Source organism: Pteronotus mesoamericanus, unplaced genomic scaffold (genome assembly GCF_021234165.1).
Source record: "Pteronotus mesoamericanus isolate MK-2021 breed Mesoamerican mustached bat unplaced genomic scaffold, CSHL_Meso_final contig_68, whole genome shotgun sequence".
Classification (NCBI taxonomy): Eukaryota; Metazoa; Chordata; class Mammalia; order Chiroptera; family Mormoopidae; genus Pteronotus; species Pteronotus mesoamericanus.
The window spans coordinates 4,243,584-4,265,191 of NW_026555234.1; the positions used below are offsets into that span (position 1 = coordinate 4,243,584).

General features: G+C 53.7%; 1 protein-coding gene across 2 annotated transcripts in view; it reads right to left on the reverse strand.

Annotated features, from left to right (window-relative positions):
• Positions 1 to 21,608, reverse strand: part of SLC2A9 (solute carrier family 2 member 9) — a 76,049-nt gene that overhangs the window by 12,625 nt on the left and 41,816 nt on the right. For both annotated transcript variants that reach the window (XM_054581937.1, XM_054581938.1), the window contains exons 7-10: positions 17,010 to 17,197; positions 9,195 to 9,305; positions 1,904 to 2,005; positions 1,195 to 1,270 (exon numbers count right to left, since the gene is read on the reverse strand). In XM_054581937.1, the coding sequence (XP_054437912.1) occupies positions 1,195 to 1,270; positions 1,904 to 2,005; positions 9,195 to 9,305; positions 17,010 to 17,197 (477 nt within the window). The remainder of the gene's footprint in view (positions 1 to 1,194; positions 1,271 to 1,903; positions 2,006 to 9,194; positions 9,306 to 17,009; positions 17,198 to 21,608) is intronic.

Sequence of the window (21,608 nt, forward strand, 5' to 3'; positions counted from 1 at the left end):
ACATCAGAAATGCGTTCTCTCACAGTCCCGGCAGCCTGGAGTCTGGGCTCAAGGTGTTGGCAGGGCTGGCTTCCGCTGGAGGCTGCGAGGAGGAAATGCCCCGTGCCTCCGCCCTGGCTCCTGCTGCTGCCGGCCACCCCTGGGGTTCCTTGGACCTGAAGCCCCACCGCCTCAGCCTTCGCATCGCCTTCCCCTCGGTGTGTCTGTGTGCCCCCCTCGTCGGATGAGAACTCTGGCCGTTGGATTTAGGGTCGAGATTTTTAATGGCTCACATCTGCAAAGACCTTGTTTCTAAACAAGGTCACACTCTGAGGCTCCGGGTGGACGCGGATCTTGGAGGGACACTGCTCACGCCCGACAGTAGCCAGGAGCGCAGACACTGCCATCCCGCCCACTGCAGGGCCACGGGCCCACGCGACCTCCCGGGCCTCTGCCCCTCCTGTGCGAACTAGGGGCAGGAGGGTCAGCCTCGCGGGGGCTGGAGCAAGAGCCCAGCCCGGAGCCAGGGAAGCAGGCGCCCAGGCTCACCCACCCTGGCCATTTGCAGGTGGGGAAACTGAGGCCCGAGGAGAGGCGAGGACTTTCCCACCAGGGCAATGACAGAGCTGGGGCTGGAATAAGTCCTGGGTGAATGGCTTAGAACATTCCAGACTGCACACCCTTACAGGCAATGCAAGGCGGCAGCCAGGGGCCAGTGACAGGCCTCTGTCCCTGCTGGCTCCATGTGAGGCTCCTCCTGTCTCACCCCCCCACACCCCCCGCTGAGCGGCCACGAGCTAAGTGCGGCACACAGCCAGTGACCGCAGGTCTGGGCCATCACCAGCATTATCATCACCACGTCGTCTTCCACACTGAACTGTGGCTCGTCTATGGGCGGGCACAGGTGCAACTTGAGCACCTTCGGTTCATCCCAAACTGGCGTGTCTGGCTCAAGGCTCCCACGCCGCAAACTGCCACGATGTGGCCATACGTGATCATCAACACACTTTTGCAGAGCATGTGACCCACCATCGGTGGGATGGAAATCAAGGCAGTGGCTGCATTTAAATGCCTGGGAACCCTCTCTTCCCCCTCCACTCCCCAGCAGGCCTTCCCCTCCCTGGGCCCCGGACGTCCCTCCGCACAATGGAACCCCGACCATGGCGGTGCCGTAAGCGTCTGGGCCAGCTGGTGCAGGAGGAGGGGGAGCCTTACCTGGGCCACTGCAGAAGGACGCGATGATGGCCAGAATGCAGAAGATGCTCAGGTAAGGGATCCAGGGGGCCTGGTCCTGCGAGAGAGCAGCAGTGCGCAGGTGAGGGGGCAGGTGTGTCGAGGACTGGGTTCCCACCCCAGTGCCTCCTCCATCCCTCTGCGTGACTGCGGACAGGTCACGTTACGCCTGAGTCCTGGTTTCAGCGTCCAGAAACCGGGGATCCTGATGACCCCTGAGCCCTTCCAGCCGCCTGTTCTACAGACGGGAGGAGCGGGGAAGTTAAGTGACTTGCCAGAAGTTTCACGGTGAGAAAGGGGGAGAGCCAGGACTCACACCCAGGCGGTCTGGCCCCAGAGCCCCGGCTGGCCCCACCAGCCAACGACGTGACAGTTGTGTAAGCGCCTCACAGAGCAGTGCCAGGCGTCTTGGAGTCGTCTCTTCTATTTCGCAGATGGACAGACAGAGGCTCAGAGAGGAGGCGTGTCTTGCGCAAGACCACACAGCTCATCAGGCGTCTCGTCTCGCAGTCCAGGGACCCATCACCGAACCCCCTCCCCGCAGCCGCAGGGCAGAGAGGCCCGGGGGAAGCCTAAGTGCAAGAGGCGTCTGCGGACGGCGCCAACCTCCCACGCCAAAGGCCCTGGGCACCGGAGCCGCAAGCCAGCTCCCTGCGGACCTCCCCAGGGTGCGACAGGCACAAGGTCTCACCTGCAGCGTCAGCGTGACCGTGAGGATCCCAAAGAAGAGGGTCATCAGCCCAAAACCGCCGATGAGGAGAGGCCTCCGCCCCAGGCGCTCGATGACCAAGCCCTAGGTCAGGGTCACAGACAGATGGTTACTACTCCACTTCCAGCAGCAGGGAAGGGACTGTGGGGCTGGGGACCAGCCTGGGGGCCCTGGTGAAAGGATGGCGTTGACCTGAGACAGGCTGGTGAGGTGACGGTCTTTACGAGAAAAGAAGAGAGAAGGGAGTCACAGTTCTTGAGCCAGTGTGTCCCTACCTTCACCTTCCCTCCACATCTCCCTTGTCAGGGGAGGGCGCTTATCTGCCGGGGGTCTGGGAAAGCGGCCGAAAGGATGTGGTTGCCGCAGCCCTTGCCACCGCCCTTGGGAGCCAGGTTGCCTGAGGGTCACGCTGTCTCTATCCTCTGCGTCCCCACGCTGTGGATTTTAGACAGCGCGCTCCCAAGGCGGGGGCGCAGGGGTGGGAGCGGGCAGAGAAGTTTCCCTCGTTTCCCACTCTGCCCATGCCTGGCGGGGGGCGGGGGTCCGTTTCATTCTGGGTGTGGCACCAGGAAGCCCAGGTGACGGCAGCCCGTGAGGCCGTGCCCCCAACCCAGCTTCCTGCAGCTGTAGGACGGTCCCCGGCCCCGTTTGCGGGCCCTGTATCTGCCTTCCAGTTGCGCCAGCACGGGGCTCTTCCCTGAGCTCTTTCAAACGCCAGTGCCCCCGGAGAACAGTGATTGCAGCCCAGCTTCAGAGACAGGCTGAGCTGGGTCTTCTATCCCAGGTCTTCCGCTTCCCTGATGGGTGAACGTTGGCCTGGGACTTCCCCTCCCAGAGCCCCAGGGGCCTATCTGTGAAAGGAGCACCGACTGCCCTTCCACCAGGCGGGGGTGGGGGGCACCTGTGCGGGTCCAGTGAGAGCCGGCTTCCAACACTAAGAGCGTAAGCTGCGTTCTGCCAGGGGCCCCCGGCCTCTCCCTTTCCCGTCCCACTTCAAAGAAAGAGCACCAAGGAAATAGGTTATAACGGTTAACTCGGGTTGGGGCTATTAATTTACGTGGTTATTATTTCACTTGTTATTTGCCAGCGTTTTCCAAGTTTCCTACAATGCGCCTTTTTACCTTACAAAATTAAGACTAAAAGGTCGACTTAGCTTAAGCACGGAGACACAGATGTCTATGCCCCCAAATTACAAGTCTTTACTCCTTCTCCGTGCCCAGTGATTTCCAACACCTGCGCCAGCAAACTTCCGTCGCCGTGTAGGGTGTGATTTTGCTTTAATCTCAGGGGCCCAAGCCACCCTTATGGTTCATGGGGCAGCGAGCCCAGAACTCCTCTGGCACTGAAGACGCAGGGGACTCGTGACTGGAACAGGGGGCAGCATTGCCTTGTAAGAGTTGGGTTGGGGGGCAGTTTGGTTAGAGTGCCCCGTGACAGAGCTGAAATGGCTGGGGAATGACCACGACAGGCAACACAGCCATCGGGACACACTGAGCCCCGAGGTGGCCATGCTGAGATTAACGGGCATTGCTGATGTCCGTGTTTCCAGTTAAAAAGTCATTTTTGTTTTGGGTTTCTTCAGTTTCTTCCAAAGCACCACCGACCAGTCCAGAGTCAGCAGGCGCGTCCCCAGGACAACCAGCCAGGAGGCTCTGCCTTACGCCGCGACGCTGACTCTCACGCGCCTTTGGGTTCGCTTTGTTCCCTAAAGTCTCCGGAGGAGCCAATAGCGTGAGCCCAGTGAAGCTGGAAACATTCCCCCTGATTTGGAAACAGTCTCTGAAGATGGTCTAGGAAGACACCAAAGAGCTGGGAAAGAGAACGAAGAGGTGGAAGCAACCCCCTTCCTCCTGCCCGAAACAAATCGGTCTGCAGGGCTCCCTCCACCCCTTGCATCCTGTAAGGCCCAGGAAGGTCTCCTTTAAGTCCTAGCCTGCCAGAAGGGATTAGGCTTCACAAGGTATTTCTGCTCAACGTTAAAGTCATGGGCGAAGACTTTAACTCCAGGTGAATAGCAGCCTCTGAAGGTCACCGATGTCCGCTGCGGACGGGCTGTCAGCCTCCTGTTGCTCCCAAGAGAGCCCCTCTGGGGTCTCCAGTCAGTCAGGCGCTCAGCATCCGCTCACCTGGCACCTACTGCCCCCACAGCGCTAGGGCATCTGGTAGAACAACGGTAAAAAGAACTGAGGGGGGGGGGGTTCGTATCTAAAACCCAACTTTACTAATGTTTAGTTAGAGTCAATAAAGTGTACCCTTTTAGTGGTACAGTTTGGTATGTTTTGACAAACTTATACACCCATAAAACTACGAGCAGAACGAGCTACAGCACATTTCGCTCCCTCCAAAGTTCCCAAGCCCCGTCCCCCAGCCGCCGGCACCCGCTGATCCATCACTGCTGGTTCGCTCAGCCTAGGTTAGAGTGGGGTTCCACGCAGGTGATCACTGAGCTTTTGAGGTTCACCCCTGCCACGTATACCAACAGTTCACTCCCTGTTAGTGCTGCATCACATCCGCTGCAAGGTTACGCCACACTTGTTTCTTCGTTCATCAGCTGGTTGACATTCGGGCTGTTCCCAGTTTGGGTTCTTCTGCATGAAGTTGTTACGAACATCGGCGTTCGTGTCTCTGTGTAGGTGTGTGCTTTGATTTCTCTTGGGTAAATACTTAGAAAAGAACGGTTGGGTTGTTCAGGTAGAAATTTTGTAAGAAACCGCCAGTGTTTTCCAAAGACGGTGCCATTCTCAACTCTCACCAGCAGGGGGTGAAAGTTCCATCACTTCTTATCTTCTGGGATGCGTGGTGTGACCCTCCACTGCATCATCCTCACGGCGAATGCTGGCATCTCATTGTGGGTTTTAGTTCCAGCGCCCTGATGACTCATGATGTCAAGCATCTTTTCATCTGTTTATTGGTGTTCTTGTTATCTTCTTTTGTAAAGTGTCTGTTCAAGGCTTTTGCTCATTTTCAGCTGGGCTGTTGGTCTTTCTTATTTCAAGTTCCAGGCATTGTTTATATATTCTGGATTCAAGTTCCCTGTATTCTGTGAGTATTTTCCAGTCTGGCTTTCCTCTCATTTCCTCATCGATGGCTTGTAAATAGTCACAGCTTTTAATTGTGATGAGATCCAGTTAAAACCCGTTTTAAAACCAACTCATGTTTTTTGGGTCCTGCCGAAGAAATCGTTGCTTCGCCCAAGGTTGCAAAGACTTCCTCCTGTGTTTCCTTCTTCAAGTTTTAGCATCTTAGCGTCCACGTGTTACTCCTCGGGCCATTTGCGTTAACTTTTGTATATGCCGTGAGATAAGGATTCCCTTTCTTTTTTCCCATGTAAATATTTCCTTTTCAGGGCACCGTCTGTGGCCGGGGTGTCCCGCCTGCGGCTGGCGGGCCGCATGCAGCCCAGGGTGTCTGTGACGGTGGCCCAACCCTGAATCATAAACTGACTTAAAACAGGAAGCGATTTTTTTTTTTTGATTATGTGTCACAATATATTTAATGTGTGGCCCACGACAACTCTTCTTCCAGGGTGGCCAGAGACACCAAAAGGTTGGGTATCCTCCATAAAGACTACCTTTCCCCATTAAATAGCTTTGGCATCTTTTGTGTCTCTGGACTCTGTTCTGTTCCATTGTTCTGTATGGCATCCTTAGGAAAGAACCACACTGTCCTGATGACTGTGACCTGAACATTGTCATAGCACCTACTGGGGACCAGGCCTGGTTCCAGATGCTGTGCAAATAGTAATGATTTAATCCTCACAACGCCCTGTGGGGCACATGCTATTAGCTTCCCCTGTTATATCTAGAAATTGAGTCTCAGAGAGGCTTTAAACGAGTCTTAACTAAGAAACTATGGACTGGGTGTTAGTTGGGCCAGCGCCTAGCCTAGAGGAAGGCGCAAAGACCAGGGATGGCAGAGGTATGATGTGACAATAACCACTGCCATTTATTTACAGCCACTGTGACACACACACACACACACACACACACACACACGGATATACCTCAGCACACCCTGAATGCCGGAGCAAGATGCTGCTGCCATGGTTGGGACCAGTGCTCAAGTATTCCAGACCGTCCTTGAACTTGAGACTTTGGGGATGGTGGGGTCCCTGAGGAGTTTTGCCAGCCCAGCAGTTAGTGACTCTCCAGGCAGAAGCTGGATTATTGCCAAAGCCTGAGCAATGGGAACGTGGGAGCAAGGATGGGGGAAGGGTTTGATTACTGCTGACTCAGTTCCGCCTCAGGAAAGCAAGCGAAGGCAGGCTGCAGGAGAAGAGATGTCAGCTTTCTGTCTTACTTCCATCTGCCAGCAATTCTGTTTGGGATATGCAAGCGTTAACCTTTGCTTTCACTAATTTCTGTCTGAAAAGAAGCCGAGAGCTTAGAAAGCTGCGGTTATTCTCAAGTGAAGAGAATTCTAAAGCCCATGTTCAGAAAACATGGTCAGAAAAAGTTTTCTACTTAAAACATGCTCTCTCTAAACTGAAAATTAAAAATAATTCATTGAAACATAAACTTTGTTTGGAAATTTCTGTTTACGAGATGAATGTATGAGACCTGCATATCTACTTGGGCCAAAGGTATGAAAAATGAGAAAGTTGCACTTAAATAATTGTCATCCCAGAGTGGTTCATGGACCCTAAAAATAATAAATTAAAATGGGTTGAGACATTTCAACCCAAGTGCAAAGTCAGACGCAGATCGGGGCCAACTGGACTCCAAGAAGAGGCCGGCCCAGCCCAGGCTTCTGCAAGCCCTCAAGTCCTGGGGAAGCTTCCCTTGGGCCAAAGCCACAGCTTCTGCGGCTCCTGGGGAGATGCCTCCTCCCCTCCTGCCCCCCTTGGAAGGAAAAGATAGTTTTCAAGAGGTTTATAATCATAAATTTAAAGCCGTTCTCAATTTGTGGCAAATGGAAAGAAAGTTCGCTCTTAAAGAAAGCTCTTAAATGGAGTGGAGAAGGAGCCGCCGGCTGGCGGGTGGCTGAGGGGTCAGGGCAAGGCGGGCAGGACACGGGCCGAGAGCCCGGGGGCAGTGGGGGCGGTGGGGGAGCAGCCGGCACTTGGGGCAGGCATGGCACAGACAGCGTGCTGTCTTCCCCTGAGCTGGCAGGCAGGGCCAGGAGACACAGAGCCCACCCGCCCACACTCTGCTTGGCCTCCTCGTCTTACTGTCTCCTCTAACACGCGGGGTCCCGGGGCTTGAGGTGCAGCCGTGAACTCTAGAGGGGTTCCTGCAATTGTGGGGTTGGTGGGGAACCAGAGGGGACCTGTAGGTGGTGGAAACCAATAGGACATTTTTCTTTTGTTGCTTCAACTCTGTGGCAGAACCCATTCCTGACAGCTACACAAACTCACAGCGGTGAAGACAAAGTACGAATGACTTCTGTGGATTCTGTCTTTCTCCCCAGATGTGAGAGAGCACCGCGTCTCAGCTTCTCAGCGGACCGAATGAGCCTCCCCTCACAGGTCCCTGGCCCGCCCGGCTGTGCGTGCTCGGGCTCCTGCGGCCGCTATGGCACTGGGTGGAAGTTCCCTCATCAGAGAATTCACGCCCACCAAGAAATTCAGTCTGGAATGCCAGCTGCTCCTGCAAGATGGCAGCTACATGCAGCTACCCACGCTGAGGAGCAGAGCCCGGAGGCCACGTTAATCGCAAATCCAAGGAACAAAAATGCCTTTCTCCAGAGGAGGAGGCCCTGAGGCCCTTTTCATAGACTGCCTAAACCTCCCTGAAAAAAAAGGACACAAAATTGCAAAGTCCTTTTTGATAGGCAGTTACTTCCCAGGGCTGGATGAAATCGACTCTATATTTTTGGAAACAAGGTAATAAAATCTTCACCAAGGGCTGGGATGTTCCTCCATCGGCTCTGCTCTGTGCAGCAGGCCTTCGGGCACCTGGAGATTTGTCTCCATGACGATTCTGTATGGTGGTGAGTCATTGTTGTGGCTGCTGCCACGGAAGGCCACAAATTTAGCAGCTTAACGGAACACATTTTTCTCTTACGGTTCTGGAGGGCAGAAATCTGGGGTGCTGGTGCGGTGCTCCGGGAGAGTCCGTTCCTGCTCCCCCCAGCGCCTCCCCGCCTGCTGCCCTCCTCGGCCGGCGGCGCCCCGGTCCGCCCTCCGCGCCCAGGGCTGCACCGCAGGAGCCTCTGTTTCCGTCCTTGTATTTTCCCGGACTCTAGCCCCCCTCCTCTCAGTTCCACTTACACGGACCCTTGTGAGTCACCAGGCCCCATGAAATCCAGGATCAGCCCCCCATCCCAAGAGTTTTAACTTAATCACATCTGCAAAACCTCTTTTTCCATATAAGGCGACATAGTCACAGCTTCCGGAAATGAGGATGTGTGTGTGTAGGGGCGGGGGGTGTTTGGGGAGGGCGTGGTATTCTGCTCGCCACAAATGAGCATGGTTATATCCATTTTAAAGATAGCAAATAAATTCAGAGATATCGGGCAAGCTTCCCAGAGCTACTCAGCTGGTAAAAGGATGATTAGGATTTGGATTCAGCACTGCCAGGCCCTAAAGCCAACGCTCTTTCTCCCCAGCACATTTTTCTGTCTCAGATTCCCAGACTCACGCTGAATTTAATCTCATTATTTTCTAGGGATTAAAGTACATGCTACCATTTTAAGGACTGTTGTGTCCAAGAGACTAGTCTGCATCTCCAGCTCTCTTAGAAGGTAAACAAGGGAGGAGGGCAGATGGCTGGGGACAGGCTCACAGGTCTCTGGAACAGGCTGCCCAGCACACTCTGCCTCCCTTCACCTGGCTGACTCCTGCTGGCTCTTCAGCTCTCGGCTTCCTGGGCCCCTCCTCCAGGAAGCCCTCCTGGACACCTGCACGGGAGAGTTCACCCCCATGCTGCACATGCTATGTGTCTGTTTCTGGGCCTGTCTCTCCAGAGCATTTCACTGGTGATGTGCTAGCATGAGCGTGGTATGCGTGCGCCACAGCTGCTTGTGGGGTGAATGCTCCTTCCGGGGGTTCCGGGAAAGTCTGTTCCCGGAAATGCATGGATAAATGCATGGATAAATATACCACCAGGGCGATGAAGCCATCACTCCCCACCGTGGGCCACGAGAAGGTTCCTGAGCCTCCAGGACCCACGTGATCCAAATGACCGTGATCCAAACTGGAAGGTGGCAGCAGAGGCTGTGACACCCAGTTCTGATTTTAGAAAGGCCCTCTCTGTCTCTCCCAGGAGTGTGAAGTCATTTACCTCTTCCGAGGAGCAGCGCTGTTCTCAGAAATAACCCTCCGTTTACTTACGGAGAAGATGGAAGCCAAGGTCTCAATGCCGCCCGTGCTCAAGGTGATGTAGGGGATATTTTCCAGGGGAATCCCAGCTTTCCCAAAGATACTGTTGGTGTAGAACCAAATCTATAACGCAGGGAAGAAGAAAAAGGGAGCAGGGTCAGTGAGGGGTGTCTGTTCCCTAAATTAAAATCAGGCCCATGATGCCCTTTTGCTATCTGCCACTAAATCCAGAGTCACAAAGTGGAGCTACAGGGCATGGCCGGCTACTTGTCTTCTCCCTTCTCCCGCATTTTCCCTTCTTCATTACTAATAAAACTCCTACATTCCTAGGAGTGAAATGTACTCAGCTAAGCTTGCCAATCAGCTATAAACAAGAGTGTTAGTGGTGCTTCAGGGACGTCTCCTTGACAGGAGCTTTTCCTCAAGGAGGTGTGACCCCATTTGATGCCGTTCCTCCTTTCTGGATGCTGAGTGTGATAGCTGGAGCTCCAGCAGCTCTCTTGGGTCACTGGGTAACCTCAGAACAGCACTGCCGCTAGCCTCCACGGTAACATTGTGGGGTGTAGAAAGGTTTCTGCTTCATAAGACTGTCTACTGTCCTCCACTGGAAAACTGTCATCCTACATCTATGATGGGTACAATGTGAATGGTGCTTCCGGGCGTTGTGCAGACTACGACCTGGACAGCCAGAGCCTTTGCCTTGGGGTGGAAGCCACCTGTCCAGATGTTGGAGCAGGAGGGAGTGAGAAGGAGCCTGTGTCCCTACTGACTAGAGCGGCTCTATAATTCATTTCCCAAACCTGCGCCCTTTTGAGAGTGTTCGTACTTATGCCAAGGTCACACGTATAAAAGGGCGCTCTCCTGGGCAGACCCGGACATGCGCTCTCCGGGCCGCGGTACCAGCCTTCCCGGTGTCCTTCACAGGAGAGAGGAAACCCACATTGTTCAGGTCCCTGAGGCCAACCTGACCCTAGCAAGACAAGCGCAGGACATCAGACACTCTCTGATTCGGAGCTTGAAGACCTGGCTTCGTGGTTCGGTCAGAGGAGCTTAGTTGCCTTCTTTGATCTTCCCCTCAGTTTGTTGATTTTCAGTCACCGAGGGTCTCTATGGGCCCTTTCACACCCCCCCACCCCCCCTACTCCCGCCCACTGTCCCCGCCGGCCTGCTGGCCCCCAGGCAAGGTGGCTCTGACACCTGTGTTAGTCCTAGCCCGGGCTCTTAACCCCAGGCCCCGACCCACTGGTGTGCCCGAGACTTCCAGTCTTCGATCCCACTCGGTGTGCTCTCCCGTGGAAGCCACGCCCTGGCCTCCCCCACCACGCGCCTGCCTGGTTCCGCACACGCCCGCCTACCCGCGTCTTCCCTGAGTCCAAGTCTCCCCGCAGTGACTCGGCCGCGGGCATCCCTGCAGGGCTTACGTGTTAGCAAGCGGCTCATCCTGCGCCAGCGCTCATGGGGTCGGGGGCCCGTTACGAAGGCAGTCCCGCGGTCAGCATCGCATGCTTAAAGGCACTTATGCATCACAGGCGGAAGGCGGCCCTTCAGAACCTCCCTCCAGCCCAGGGCCCGCAGGGAGGTCGCGCAGGGCTGGCCCCCTCCCCAGGGAGGGCTGCCCATCACTCAAACCGCCAGTCTCAGCCTGTTGGCTCCACAAAGCCGTTGCCCTCTCCGTCCGCATAGCAGGAGCCCGGGCCTCGGCTCCCAGCCGAGGGTGGTTCGCTCACGCAGCTGGATGGTGGTGTACTACACGGGGGCACCAGGAGGTGTGGGCCGTGTCCGCGCGGACCCTCCGCGGAGTGGGCTTTGCGCGGACCCCGCCGTTCGGAGGCCTGCCCACGCGAGCCTGGCCCCAGCTCTGACTCTGGGGACCCGAGGGCCTGCGGGCGGCTGATTTCGCATCTCTGAACCTCCATTCTCTGAAAGGAGTCGTCGTACTCCATCTTTCAGCGCCATAAGAAATTTTAAATGCTTAAGTAGAGCATCTTTTCTATAACTTGTGCATAACAAATGGTAGGTATCATTCTAGAAGATTCTGCGTCTGTGGAGCCGTGAACGCTCTTGGGTAAAGGACACCAGCAAATAGTGATGGGTGTGCTGCGAGCGGAAGCCCCGCCCGCCCGCTCCTCTGCTCCTCCCCTCCCGGTGGGCGGGGCCTTTGGCGCACGGGGCGGGGCCCCAGGAGGGAGGGGCTTTGGACCTCTGTCTCCACCACCGACGCTCTACCCTTCTTTTTTAGCTCGGGACCCAGTGCCTTAGAGGCCAAATGAGCGTCGTTTAGTCTTTTTGAGCTTGACGCTGCCTAAGCGGTGGAGAGCCCACAAGCAGCCCGAAACCGTGAGCAGGACGGCGCTCAGGCGCACCAACGTTTGAAAATGCGTGGCACCGGGAGAGAAGAAAATGCGAGCAACTGCCTTGCCAGTAACAGGAGGGCCATCTAACCCCAGCGGAGCCTTTCCCGCCTGTGAGAAAGTCTGCGTCCGAGACTTCGTGCGATCCTCACGGCAGCTGTGCAGATCACCCGCATTTCTCCCAACAGGAAACCGAGGCCCAGGGGAGTCAGGCTGATGGGCTGCCTCAGCTCAAGAAGGAAGGGATCCAGAGGAAGGGAGGGCAGCCGCAGGTGGGTAAGCCCCACCCCAGTCCTTGGTATCCAGAAGACCTGAGAAAGTTGAAGGAAGCTACGGCTTCCCTGCACCAGGTTTGACAGTCGGTATTGATCCAATTCTCAACCCAAGGGCTTGGTGGAAACAGCGGCCTCCCTCCCTGCACTTCATTTTTCTCATCTCCTATTCCTTTTTTTTTTTTTTTTTTTGGCCACGCGGCTCTGGGCGATGGAGACACAGGGACCATGAGACGTGGCCTTCATCGTTGAAGGTGATCGTGGAGAGGGGAACGGCCCCAGGCAAGGGGGTGGGCTCAGCAACCAGAAGGCCCGCTCTCCCAGGTGGGAGACCAAACGTTTGCAGAAAAGTCTGGTTTTCCTGCAAAGGACAGGCTGCTCAGGACGAAGGCAGTGCATAAAGGAAGGAATTTTAGTGACAGGTCTAATTTTAGAGACGAGGATTTAAAAGCTATTGTGAAGAGGAGGGAAAAAACAATTCAGCACTGAAAAGGACTTTAAAAATAACTAAATATTGCTAAATAGAACTCTCGCTTGATTTCCAAAGAATGTGAAAACCACTCATCGACTCTCTAGCAAAAATGTACTGAACAATATGTAATGTTTGTTTAATACGGTGGCTCTCAACCAGGGGCAATTTCGACACCAGAAGACCTTTGGCAAGGTGCGGAGGCATTAGTGGTTGTCACAACTGGTGGGGTAGGCTTCTGCCACCGAGTAGGTGGATGCCAGGGATGCTGCCAAGCACCCAGCACCGCACAGGACGGAGCCCCTGTGACAATGAATTTTCCAGACCCAGACGTGCACAGCGCTGAGGCTGAGGAGCGCTGGCCGAGTACAGGGGACCTGGTCAACTGGGTGGGTGCTCCTGGTACCTGGTGCCAGGACATGCGGATTTGACACCACCTACTGTGACCGTGAGCCCTTCAGGACATTTGGGGCCAGAATAAAGTGATAAATGGGGCACCGCCCAGCAGTATTTACAACTGTCTTCCACTACAGGCCATGTCCCCAAAAGAGTCTCCTGTAAAACTAAGAGAGCAAGGCAAGTTGCCAAGGGCATTTAAAGCTTTCCCCTGTGTTGTTAGCGCTCTTCCTTGGTCTCACGATTATTTGGATTGAAAGGCAGCAGGTACAGGGAGGGAGACTGGACAGAAGCCCAGGACAAGTGGGCTGGGATGCTGGGATTCACTGCGGCCCAGTGTTTGTCCCTTTGTATGTAAAACATAAGTAAAGCTTGTCCCGTTAGCTGCCTGAGGATGACCAGGGGACAAAGCCCAGTGACACATATGGGGAATCTCTGAAGGAGCTTTGGGGACCTTTCCTGCTTGGGGATTAAACTTCTAGATCTTGTGCCCAAACGGTTGTGCCCAAATCGCTTTCTACCATGTCAGCTACTAGGTGGATGAGGGCAAATCTCTGTCTGCCTTTGTGACACACAGGGTGCCTGGCTTACAGGGCTCTCATGGGATCGGCTCCCAGCTCATGTTAAGTGCTAACCAAGCATGGGTTTAATCATATTACAGCTGAGCAGACAGAGGGCCAGGCTTCCTGCTACAGGTTGGCAGCCCCAGTCATGCAGGAAGCCAGGCTTCTGGACCTCAGTCCACAGGTCTTTGCTTTGTGTGAAGTTAGGCAGCCCAAGCCAGAAGTATTACTCCTGACACAAAGATCAAAAATAACCCTCAACAAACTAAGAATAGAATGAAATTGCCTCAACATAATAAAGGCCACGTGTAATAAGCCAACAGCTAACATCATATTCAGGGGTGCAACTGAAAGCTTTTCCTGGAAGATCAGGAACAAGGCAAGGATGCCCGTGCTTACTGCTCTGATTCAACATAGTACTAGAAATCCTAGCCAGAGCAATCAGGCAAGAAAAAGAAAAGCCATCCAAAACAGAAAGAAAAAGGTTAAATGATCACTGTTTGCAAATGACATGATCTTATGGAGAAAACCCTACAAACGCAGAAATTGTTAGATCTAATAAACAAATTTAGTAAAGCTGCATGAAACAAAATCAAGACAGTTGTGCTTCTGTACATTAATGATGAACTATCCAAAAAGAAAATAAAGAAAACAATCCCATTTACAACAGCGTCAAAAAGAATAAAATTCTTTGGAATAAAGTTAACTAAGAAAGTAAAAGAATTTTACACTTGAAAACTACTAAACGATGATGAGAGAAATTGAAGCCACAAATAAATGGAAAGATATCCCATGTTCATGAACTGGAAGACAATATTGTTAAAAATGTTCATATTACCCAAAGCAATTTATAGATTCAATGCCAGCCCTAACAAAATTCCAATGGCATATTCTATAGAAAGAGAAAAATTCTAAAATTCATCGGGAACCACAAAAAGGCAATGAATAACCAAAACAATCTTAAGAAAGAGCAAAACGGGAGACCACATTTCCTGATTTCAAAATATATTACAAAGAATTAAAACCATATAGTATTGGCATAAAGAGACACATAGACTAATGGAACAGAATAAAGAGCCCAGAAATAAATCCTTGTGTAAAAGGTCAACTGGCATTTGACTAGGGTACCATAAATAATCGGGAAAAGTTGGTCTTTTTGATAAGTGGTGGTGGGAAAACTGGATATCCACATACAAAAGAATGAAATTGGGCCCTCATCTTCATACAAAACAGGCAAGAGGCTTAAACATAAGACTTCAACACCTAGAAGAAAACAGGAGAATTTTTTTCTATTTCCATAAAATTTGCCAATGATGTTGGTCTTGGCAATGGTTTTCTGGATGTGACACCAAAAGCAAAAATGGACAAGTAGGATGACATCAAACTAAAAAGCTTCTGTGTGACAAAGGAAACAAACAGAGGACAAAGACAACTTACAGAATAAAAGAAAATATTAGCAAACCACGTATCTAAAAAGGGGTTAGCATCCAAAATGTATGGGACTCCTACGACTCAAAAATAACATGACAAAACAAACAAACAAACAAACAAAAAAACCCCAAATAACTCTACTGAAAATTAGGCAAAAGATTTGAATAGACATTTTACCAAAGAAGACATACAAATGGCCAACATGTATATGAAAAGATGCTCAACATTACTAATTATCAAGGAAATACAAATCAAAACCACAAAATACTACCTCACATCTGTTAGGATGGCTGTTTTTGTTTTTGTTTTTTAAGGGATAACAAATGTTGGTGAGGATGTGGAGAAATTGAAACGCTTGCACACTGTTGGCAGGAACGTAAATTGGTGCAGCCACTAAGAAAAACAGTAAGAAAGATCCTCACAAAACCAAAACTGGAACTACCATATGATCCAGCAATCCCACTTCTGGGTATTTAGCCAAAGGAGTTGAAAGCAGGCTCTCGAAGAGTTATTAGCAGTCCTGTGTTCAATAAAACATTATCCACAAGAGCCAAGATGTGGAAATGTGCTCAGTGTGTATCAATGAATGAATGAATGAAGAAAACGTGGTCTACACATACATCGGACTATTATTCAGCCCTGAAAAGAAGGCAACCCTGCAATCTGTGACAACACGGATGACCCTGGAGGACGTCGCCCTAAGCGACGTAAGCCAGTCACAGGAGGACAGATACTGCGCAGTTCCACTTAAGTGAAGCATCCGAGACAGTCACCCTCACAGAAGTGGGGAGAGAGCAGAACAGTGGCTGCCAGGGGCTGGGAGCAGGGGAAGCGGGGACTCGGAAATGGTGAGAAGGGTCAGTTACGGAGAAAGGATACGTTCTAACAATCAGCCGTACAACATCGTGTCCACAGTTCACAATAGTGTGTGGCACCCTTACACGTTTTCTAAGAGGGTGGGCCTCCTGCTGGATGTCCTCACGACAATACAAATATCCACGGAAGGCAGACAACGCGAAGAGCGCACCACACTCTGACGCCACTCTCCCCGCTGCCGACCTGGGGAGCCGGCCAGTTTTCTCCCACCATCGGGTTACAGACACACCCTAGTGGAATTTATAGTTATATGGGGCCTGCACATCAGAAAGTGACAGCCCAGTGTGGGCGAGAGTTCTGTTCGGAAATGTCATGGCCCCCAGTCTAAAGGCCTCTCATTACATACAGATCCCACACATGCCTCTTGGGACTCCAAGCCTGGGCTTTAAGAAACGAGTCCATTCTCCCTCTGCGCTCTCAGAATGAGGGGGGGTGGCTTTGAGGCCCTGAAGCCTGACCTTGACCCGGTAAAGAGGAGGAAACAGCAGGACTCGTCCAAGGCCATGCTGTTGACCTCAGCCCCTCCTCATTCTGCCGATACGAACCGTACCCTGGCTGTAAGTTTGTAGGCTGCCTTGGTTCCCTCTCTGGATGGAAAAGACTCCTCTTTCATCTCGCCTCCCCTTCACCTCCAGCCCCTCCCTACTGGGTCTGGGGGAGGGGGCGTGGCCAGGCTCATGCCCCTTCTGTGGAAGAGCAGGGGAGCTGTTTCACCTGGGCTCTGTGGAAGGTCCCCTCTGGGCCCAGCCACGGGTCTCCTGAGCTATGCCAGTGGCCTCAGGGGGCACTGCATGATTCTGTGCAAAACCTCCTCTACACACCCTGTCGGCTGACTTGCACACCCTCATGAATGGGGAACTCACCACCTCAGGAGGCAGCCCACTGTTTGCATCCCCAGTCCCCAAGTTTCCAGGTTCCAATTTCTGGAGCCCTTGAGGGAGAGGAGGGGCAGCTGAGCTCACCGGAGGGTTTGGGGACTCCCTGGAAGGACCCCCTCTTCTCACTTCCTGCCTACATCAGCTCAGGCCCCAAGAAACTGACCTTTAAACCTTGAGATTTTCTCAGGCCTAAGTTGCCTGTTGAAGCCAGCCCGGCCACAGGAACTTTTATTTAAATCACCTCAAGGTCTCTTCCTTATGACTTCCTAATACCCATTTTATTGAGAACTAGGACGTTTAAGTATCTCTAGGAATGAGTCATCATACTGATAGGCGGTAGTTGTGAAGGGGTAAACCCGCCAGCTGCTGCCTGGGACACTTGGCGTGGGTTATTTTTTTCAGTGTTATGTTGCCCCATTTGACAGGAGGGGACACTGAGGATCAGACTGTGCGGTTGCCCAACGGCACAAACTGGCAGAAGTGGCAGAGCTGGGATTGGAACCTGGACGTGCGGGCCCTGAGCCACGCCCCCCACGCCTCCCGCCCGCCCCCGCTCGCCCCGGGTTCCTCCGACGGTGCGGGGACACTCACCGCATTGAGGCCGCAGAGCTGGTAGCAGGCCATGGTGACCACCACCGTGATGACCTGCCAGCGGACGAAGGGGGTTCTCAGCAGCTCCCACGTGGACACCAGACGGATGTTCCTCTGCGCTCGGTCCTCCGCCAGGACCTCCTCCACCTCTCGCGACACGTCCTCCTTGCCCAGGAACCGCTGGAAGGCTGCACACAGGGACAAGCGGGACTTTGAGCAGGGATCAGGTTGTTTGCCGTGTCTGACGCTGGGCCCCGCGGGCGCGGTCCCGCCGCCCGCACACACAGCTTGTCAGGGCGGGAGGCGGCAGGGGCCTGCCCACGGTCACCGAGTCGGCCGGGGGAAGAGTCAGGAGAGCCCAGGATCGTACCCTGGCAAAGCTGAGCGTGCCCAGGGTTCTACCCAGAGGTGGGCACACGCTTTGTGGTCCTCCCTGCCTCTCGTGGCCGCTGCGACACGGTGTGATCACTGCCCCCCGGATGCGCACCGCCCGCCTGCCCGTGTGCTCGTCCCCCCTGGCCGTGCCCAGCCGCAGGTCAGGCCGCCATTTGGCCGGGGTGCCCGGGAGCCGATTCTGCCATGGGAAGGAGGCCCCCAGGGTCCTTCCACACGACCCCTGCAATGCAGAAACCTTGGCAAATGGTCTCCGGGAGCCAGTCTTCTCAGGATTCAAATGAAATGCCTTTTCCATGCGAAACGCTGCAAATGCCCAGCCGCGGTGAACCTGCCCTTTGTCACCAAGACCCTCACTGTGTAAACCTCTGTGGGTGGAGGCGGGAAGGCGGGCTGGCGGAGGAGACCCCTGAGGCCGCAGTAATCGGACCGTGGGAGAGGCTTGAGAGGGCAGAGTTAAATCCTCAGCGCTGTGATTCTCACGGTCCCACAGGGAGAGGCGCTATGGCGTGGGCTCCTGTGGGCAGTCCGTTCTGGGCACAGTGGGTGGCACCCTGGAAAAAGCGCTGCTCTGAGCCACAGGGTATGTGAAATTGCTCTTCAGTAGAAAAAGGGGAAAAAAGGCCATTAAACGTGCTCCAGATTCTCCAAGAAGCAAGCCCCCCAAGGCTCTGGGTGTTATTTCCAGAAGTGTACTAAAAATTGCTTCAGAATGTCTCTTTTGTGAGCTATGAGTTAATACTTTTCCTAGCATGTATTAAGCAGACATGGGAGAAGGAGCTGAATGAGTAACATCTCCGCATCCTGCACTACACCGAGTATTCCTAATACTTCCACCAAGTTTGAAATGCAGCATTTATATGATAAAGGAATCTTAGAGTTTCGGGTCAGGAAAATATTTCTCTCTCCTCTGCCATACACCTCTGCCTTATAATATAAGGAAATTTTATGACCTATTTTTTCCCCCTTTTCACCTTGGCTGTTAGGAAGCTCACAGCTAAATTTAATGCTCAGCTCTTAAAAGACTTGTCTAGAACAAAGATCTCTCTTAAAAGTTATGCTCTCTTTCTCCAATGCATCGATTTAACTTCCTGTGGTATATGTAGTCATAAAAATAGTTTGTTCTACCGGTCCCATGCCCCTTCTTTTAAGACTCCTACGCCTGGGTGAGGGACCGCGCCCTGTGCCACTAGCAGGGCAAACGTGGAGATGCGCACTCAGCCCCCTTCAGGAAAGGACTCCCTGCTTGGCTGTGAGCGGTGTGATCGGCTGCCGGCACCCAGCTCTTAGCTTCGTGGGCGTCCACCTGACCTTGGAAGCCCAGGTGAGGCCGGACTTGCATTTCTTTTTCGCCCACAGCCCATGAGTAACATTTCCTCCAGCCCGTAGGTGAGGGCCTGGAATCGGAGTCTGGAGCAAGGAGTCCGTTCCCAGAAGGGCGGGAAACTTCAGGGAGGGGGCGAAGCACACGGCACAGTGTCGGGCGTCCTGCAGCTGGTAGACGGCGCGGCCGCTTCTCCTGTCATCGCTGTGGCCCTGCCAGCGCAGGGCCGGTGCTGGTGGAAGGCTCGTGACACTTCATGCCAGGGCTGGCTCTTATACGGGGCCCGGCATGTGGCGGGTGCTCAAGCCATGATGGATCAACGGAACTTTGAAGAAGGGGATTCTCTAGGAGGAGGAGCCTGGATGTGGGTTGCGTTGGTCTTGTTCTCCTTGGCCCTGAGTTCAAAACCAGGGCCAGCCCTGCCTGGTGTGGCTCAGTGGACTGAGCGCCAGCCTGTGAACCAAAGGGTCGCCGGTTCGAGTCCCAGTCAGAGCATATGCCTGAGTTGCGGGCCAGGTCCCCAGTAGAGGGCACACGAAAGGCATACACACATTGATGTTTCTTTCCTCTTTCTCCCTCCCTTTCCCTCTCTCTAAAAATAAACAAATAACATTTTTTTAAAAAAACAAGAAAAGTAGAGTCCTTTTTCTAAAAACAAAACAGCAGGACCAAGGTCAGGAGCTGTGATGTGTCAGATGTCAGCTCGCCACAAGGAAGGATTGTCTGACTGATGTTTTAAAGGGTGGACTGGGTGGTTTCACAAGCAGAGAGTTCCCCATCCCTGGAGGTGTACAAGGAGAGGCTTGATGACCACCTGTGGATGAGGTGGGAGGGACCAGGCATCGAACCGGAAGGCGGACAATGAGGTCTCAAAAGCAAGTGCGGAGACCCAGCGTGGGCAGGGTCCCTGGAAGATGGGGAGGGGGAGGGGACAGCACACACACACAGCTGTGACTAGCTGTCCTTGGAGAGAGACAAAGTGACCTTAGAAACTTGAGGAGCAGAACCCTCCAGAGGAGGCTTGTTCTTTTTCATGTTCAAGTCGTTAAACTAGTTCCCGGTCTCCCCAGGTCCTCTCCCCAGCTCAGGCCGTGCCCTCCCCTTGCACTAGAGAGTAAGGAGCTCTCCAGGGCTTCCAGCTCCTTCAGGTTCCCAGTCACTTCGAATCACTAATTCCGAAGAACTTGGGAGAGGAAGGGGAATTTGCATTTCCCCGCTGGAAGGCAAACCCTCGGGCACAGGGCCAACTCCGGGGCTGGGAAAGGGAGCCTTGATGTAACCAGGTTTTGTCCCAGTTAAAGGCTCACCTTCACTCAAGGGGACAGGAGGCTAACATTTGCTGTGCGCCTAGTAGGTGCCAGACGTGGGCTGGGCGTCTGACAGACTTGACCGCAATTCTTATTGCTGTGCAGTTCCCTGAGCCTCAGGGAGGTTAGAAAATGTGCCCAAGGTCCCAGGTAGAGCGAGAGGGAGCCGACGTCCCCACCTACATGGGTTCGATCTTTCTTGCCACACCCCTGAAAGACTGATGGAAACAAACTGCAAAGCTGAGAAGCTCTTGGGACAAATTCAGTTCGTTTCCATCAACCCACAGCTCTTGAGGGCTTGCTGGGTGCTGGGTAGGGGCGGAGGGGGCCAAGGCCCCTGCACTGAGGGAGGAGGAGCAAGGCGCGGTTTCTGCTCAGAGGCAAGGGAGACAGCACTTCCACGCCAGGTGACAGAGCTGGAGGGCCTGCGGGACCCTCACAGACCCCTGCCAGGGCAGTGCTTCTACTGCCATTCAGCTGAGGGGGAAGCTGAGGCTCAGAGGGATGAAGTGACATGCCTAAGTCACGCAGGAGCTGGCATCTGCACTCCTGCACTGCTGCGTGCCCGCAGGGACCGTGCCAGCCTGGCTTTGGGGATGACGTCGACAGAGGTGGTCACAGGCAGCGCATGTCCTTGTCCCACACCACCTGGTCCCAGGGTTAGGTGCCGCCCGAGGACAGGGTGAAGGCCCCCTTGCCCAGCAGTGCCCTGTAGCTGTCTGCGGGCAGCCTGGCTTTGCGACGCTTGCTTTTGCACGCCCCGAGGTTAGCAATTGCGTTAATGTGGTCAGGCGCCACATCCATAGCTGTGGCTCACTTTTGTTCCATTTGTAAATGAGTAATTTGTTATTGCAAAGTTTTAGAATGTTTTCATCCCGTGGTGGGAAAGCTCCGTCTTTGGGGGCACAATGCGGCGTTGCGGGGATGGGCACACATGGGACAGGGGGTCTCTGGAGCGGTCTCAGTCTTCCTTGTAACCGAAACCTGATACCCGTTGAACCTAACTTCCCATTTTCCCCTCCCCCCAGCCCCTGGCGACCACTGTTTCACTGTGAGAGTCTATGGATCTCACTATTTTAGATGTTCCATGTAAGCGAGATCATGCAGCATCTGTCCTTCTGTGCCCGGCTTAGTTCACTCAGCAGAACGCCCTCCAGGCTCACCCACGCTGTGCCATAGCACAGGACTGCCTTCTCTTTTAAGGCTGAATAATATTCCATTGTTTGTACAGACGGCGTTTTCTTTATCCATTCGCCCTCCCGCAAACACTTGAGGCTGTTTCCTCCTCTTGGCTGTTGTGAAGAGCGCCGCAAGGAAGGCGGAGTGCTCCTGGTTTCGAGGTCTTGGTTTTCATTCTTTCGGATAAACACCCAGAAGCGGGGTTGCTGGGTCGCACGGTAGTACCAGCTTTCACTTTATTTGAGGAGCCTCCACACTGTGTTCTGTAGCGACGGCGCCCGTCTGCAGTCACTACAGACTGCACTGGGCAAGGGCTCCGGTTTCTCCGCATCCTTGCCGGCTCTTGTTGTTTGTTGAGTTATTGATGGTGGCCACCCCGCCAGGTGTGAGCTGATG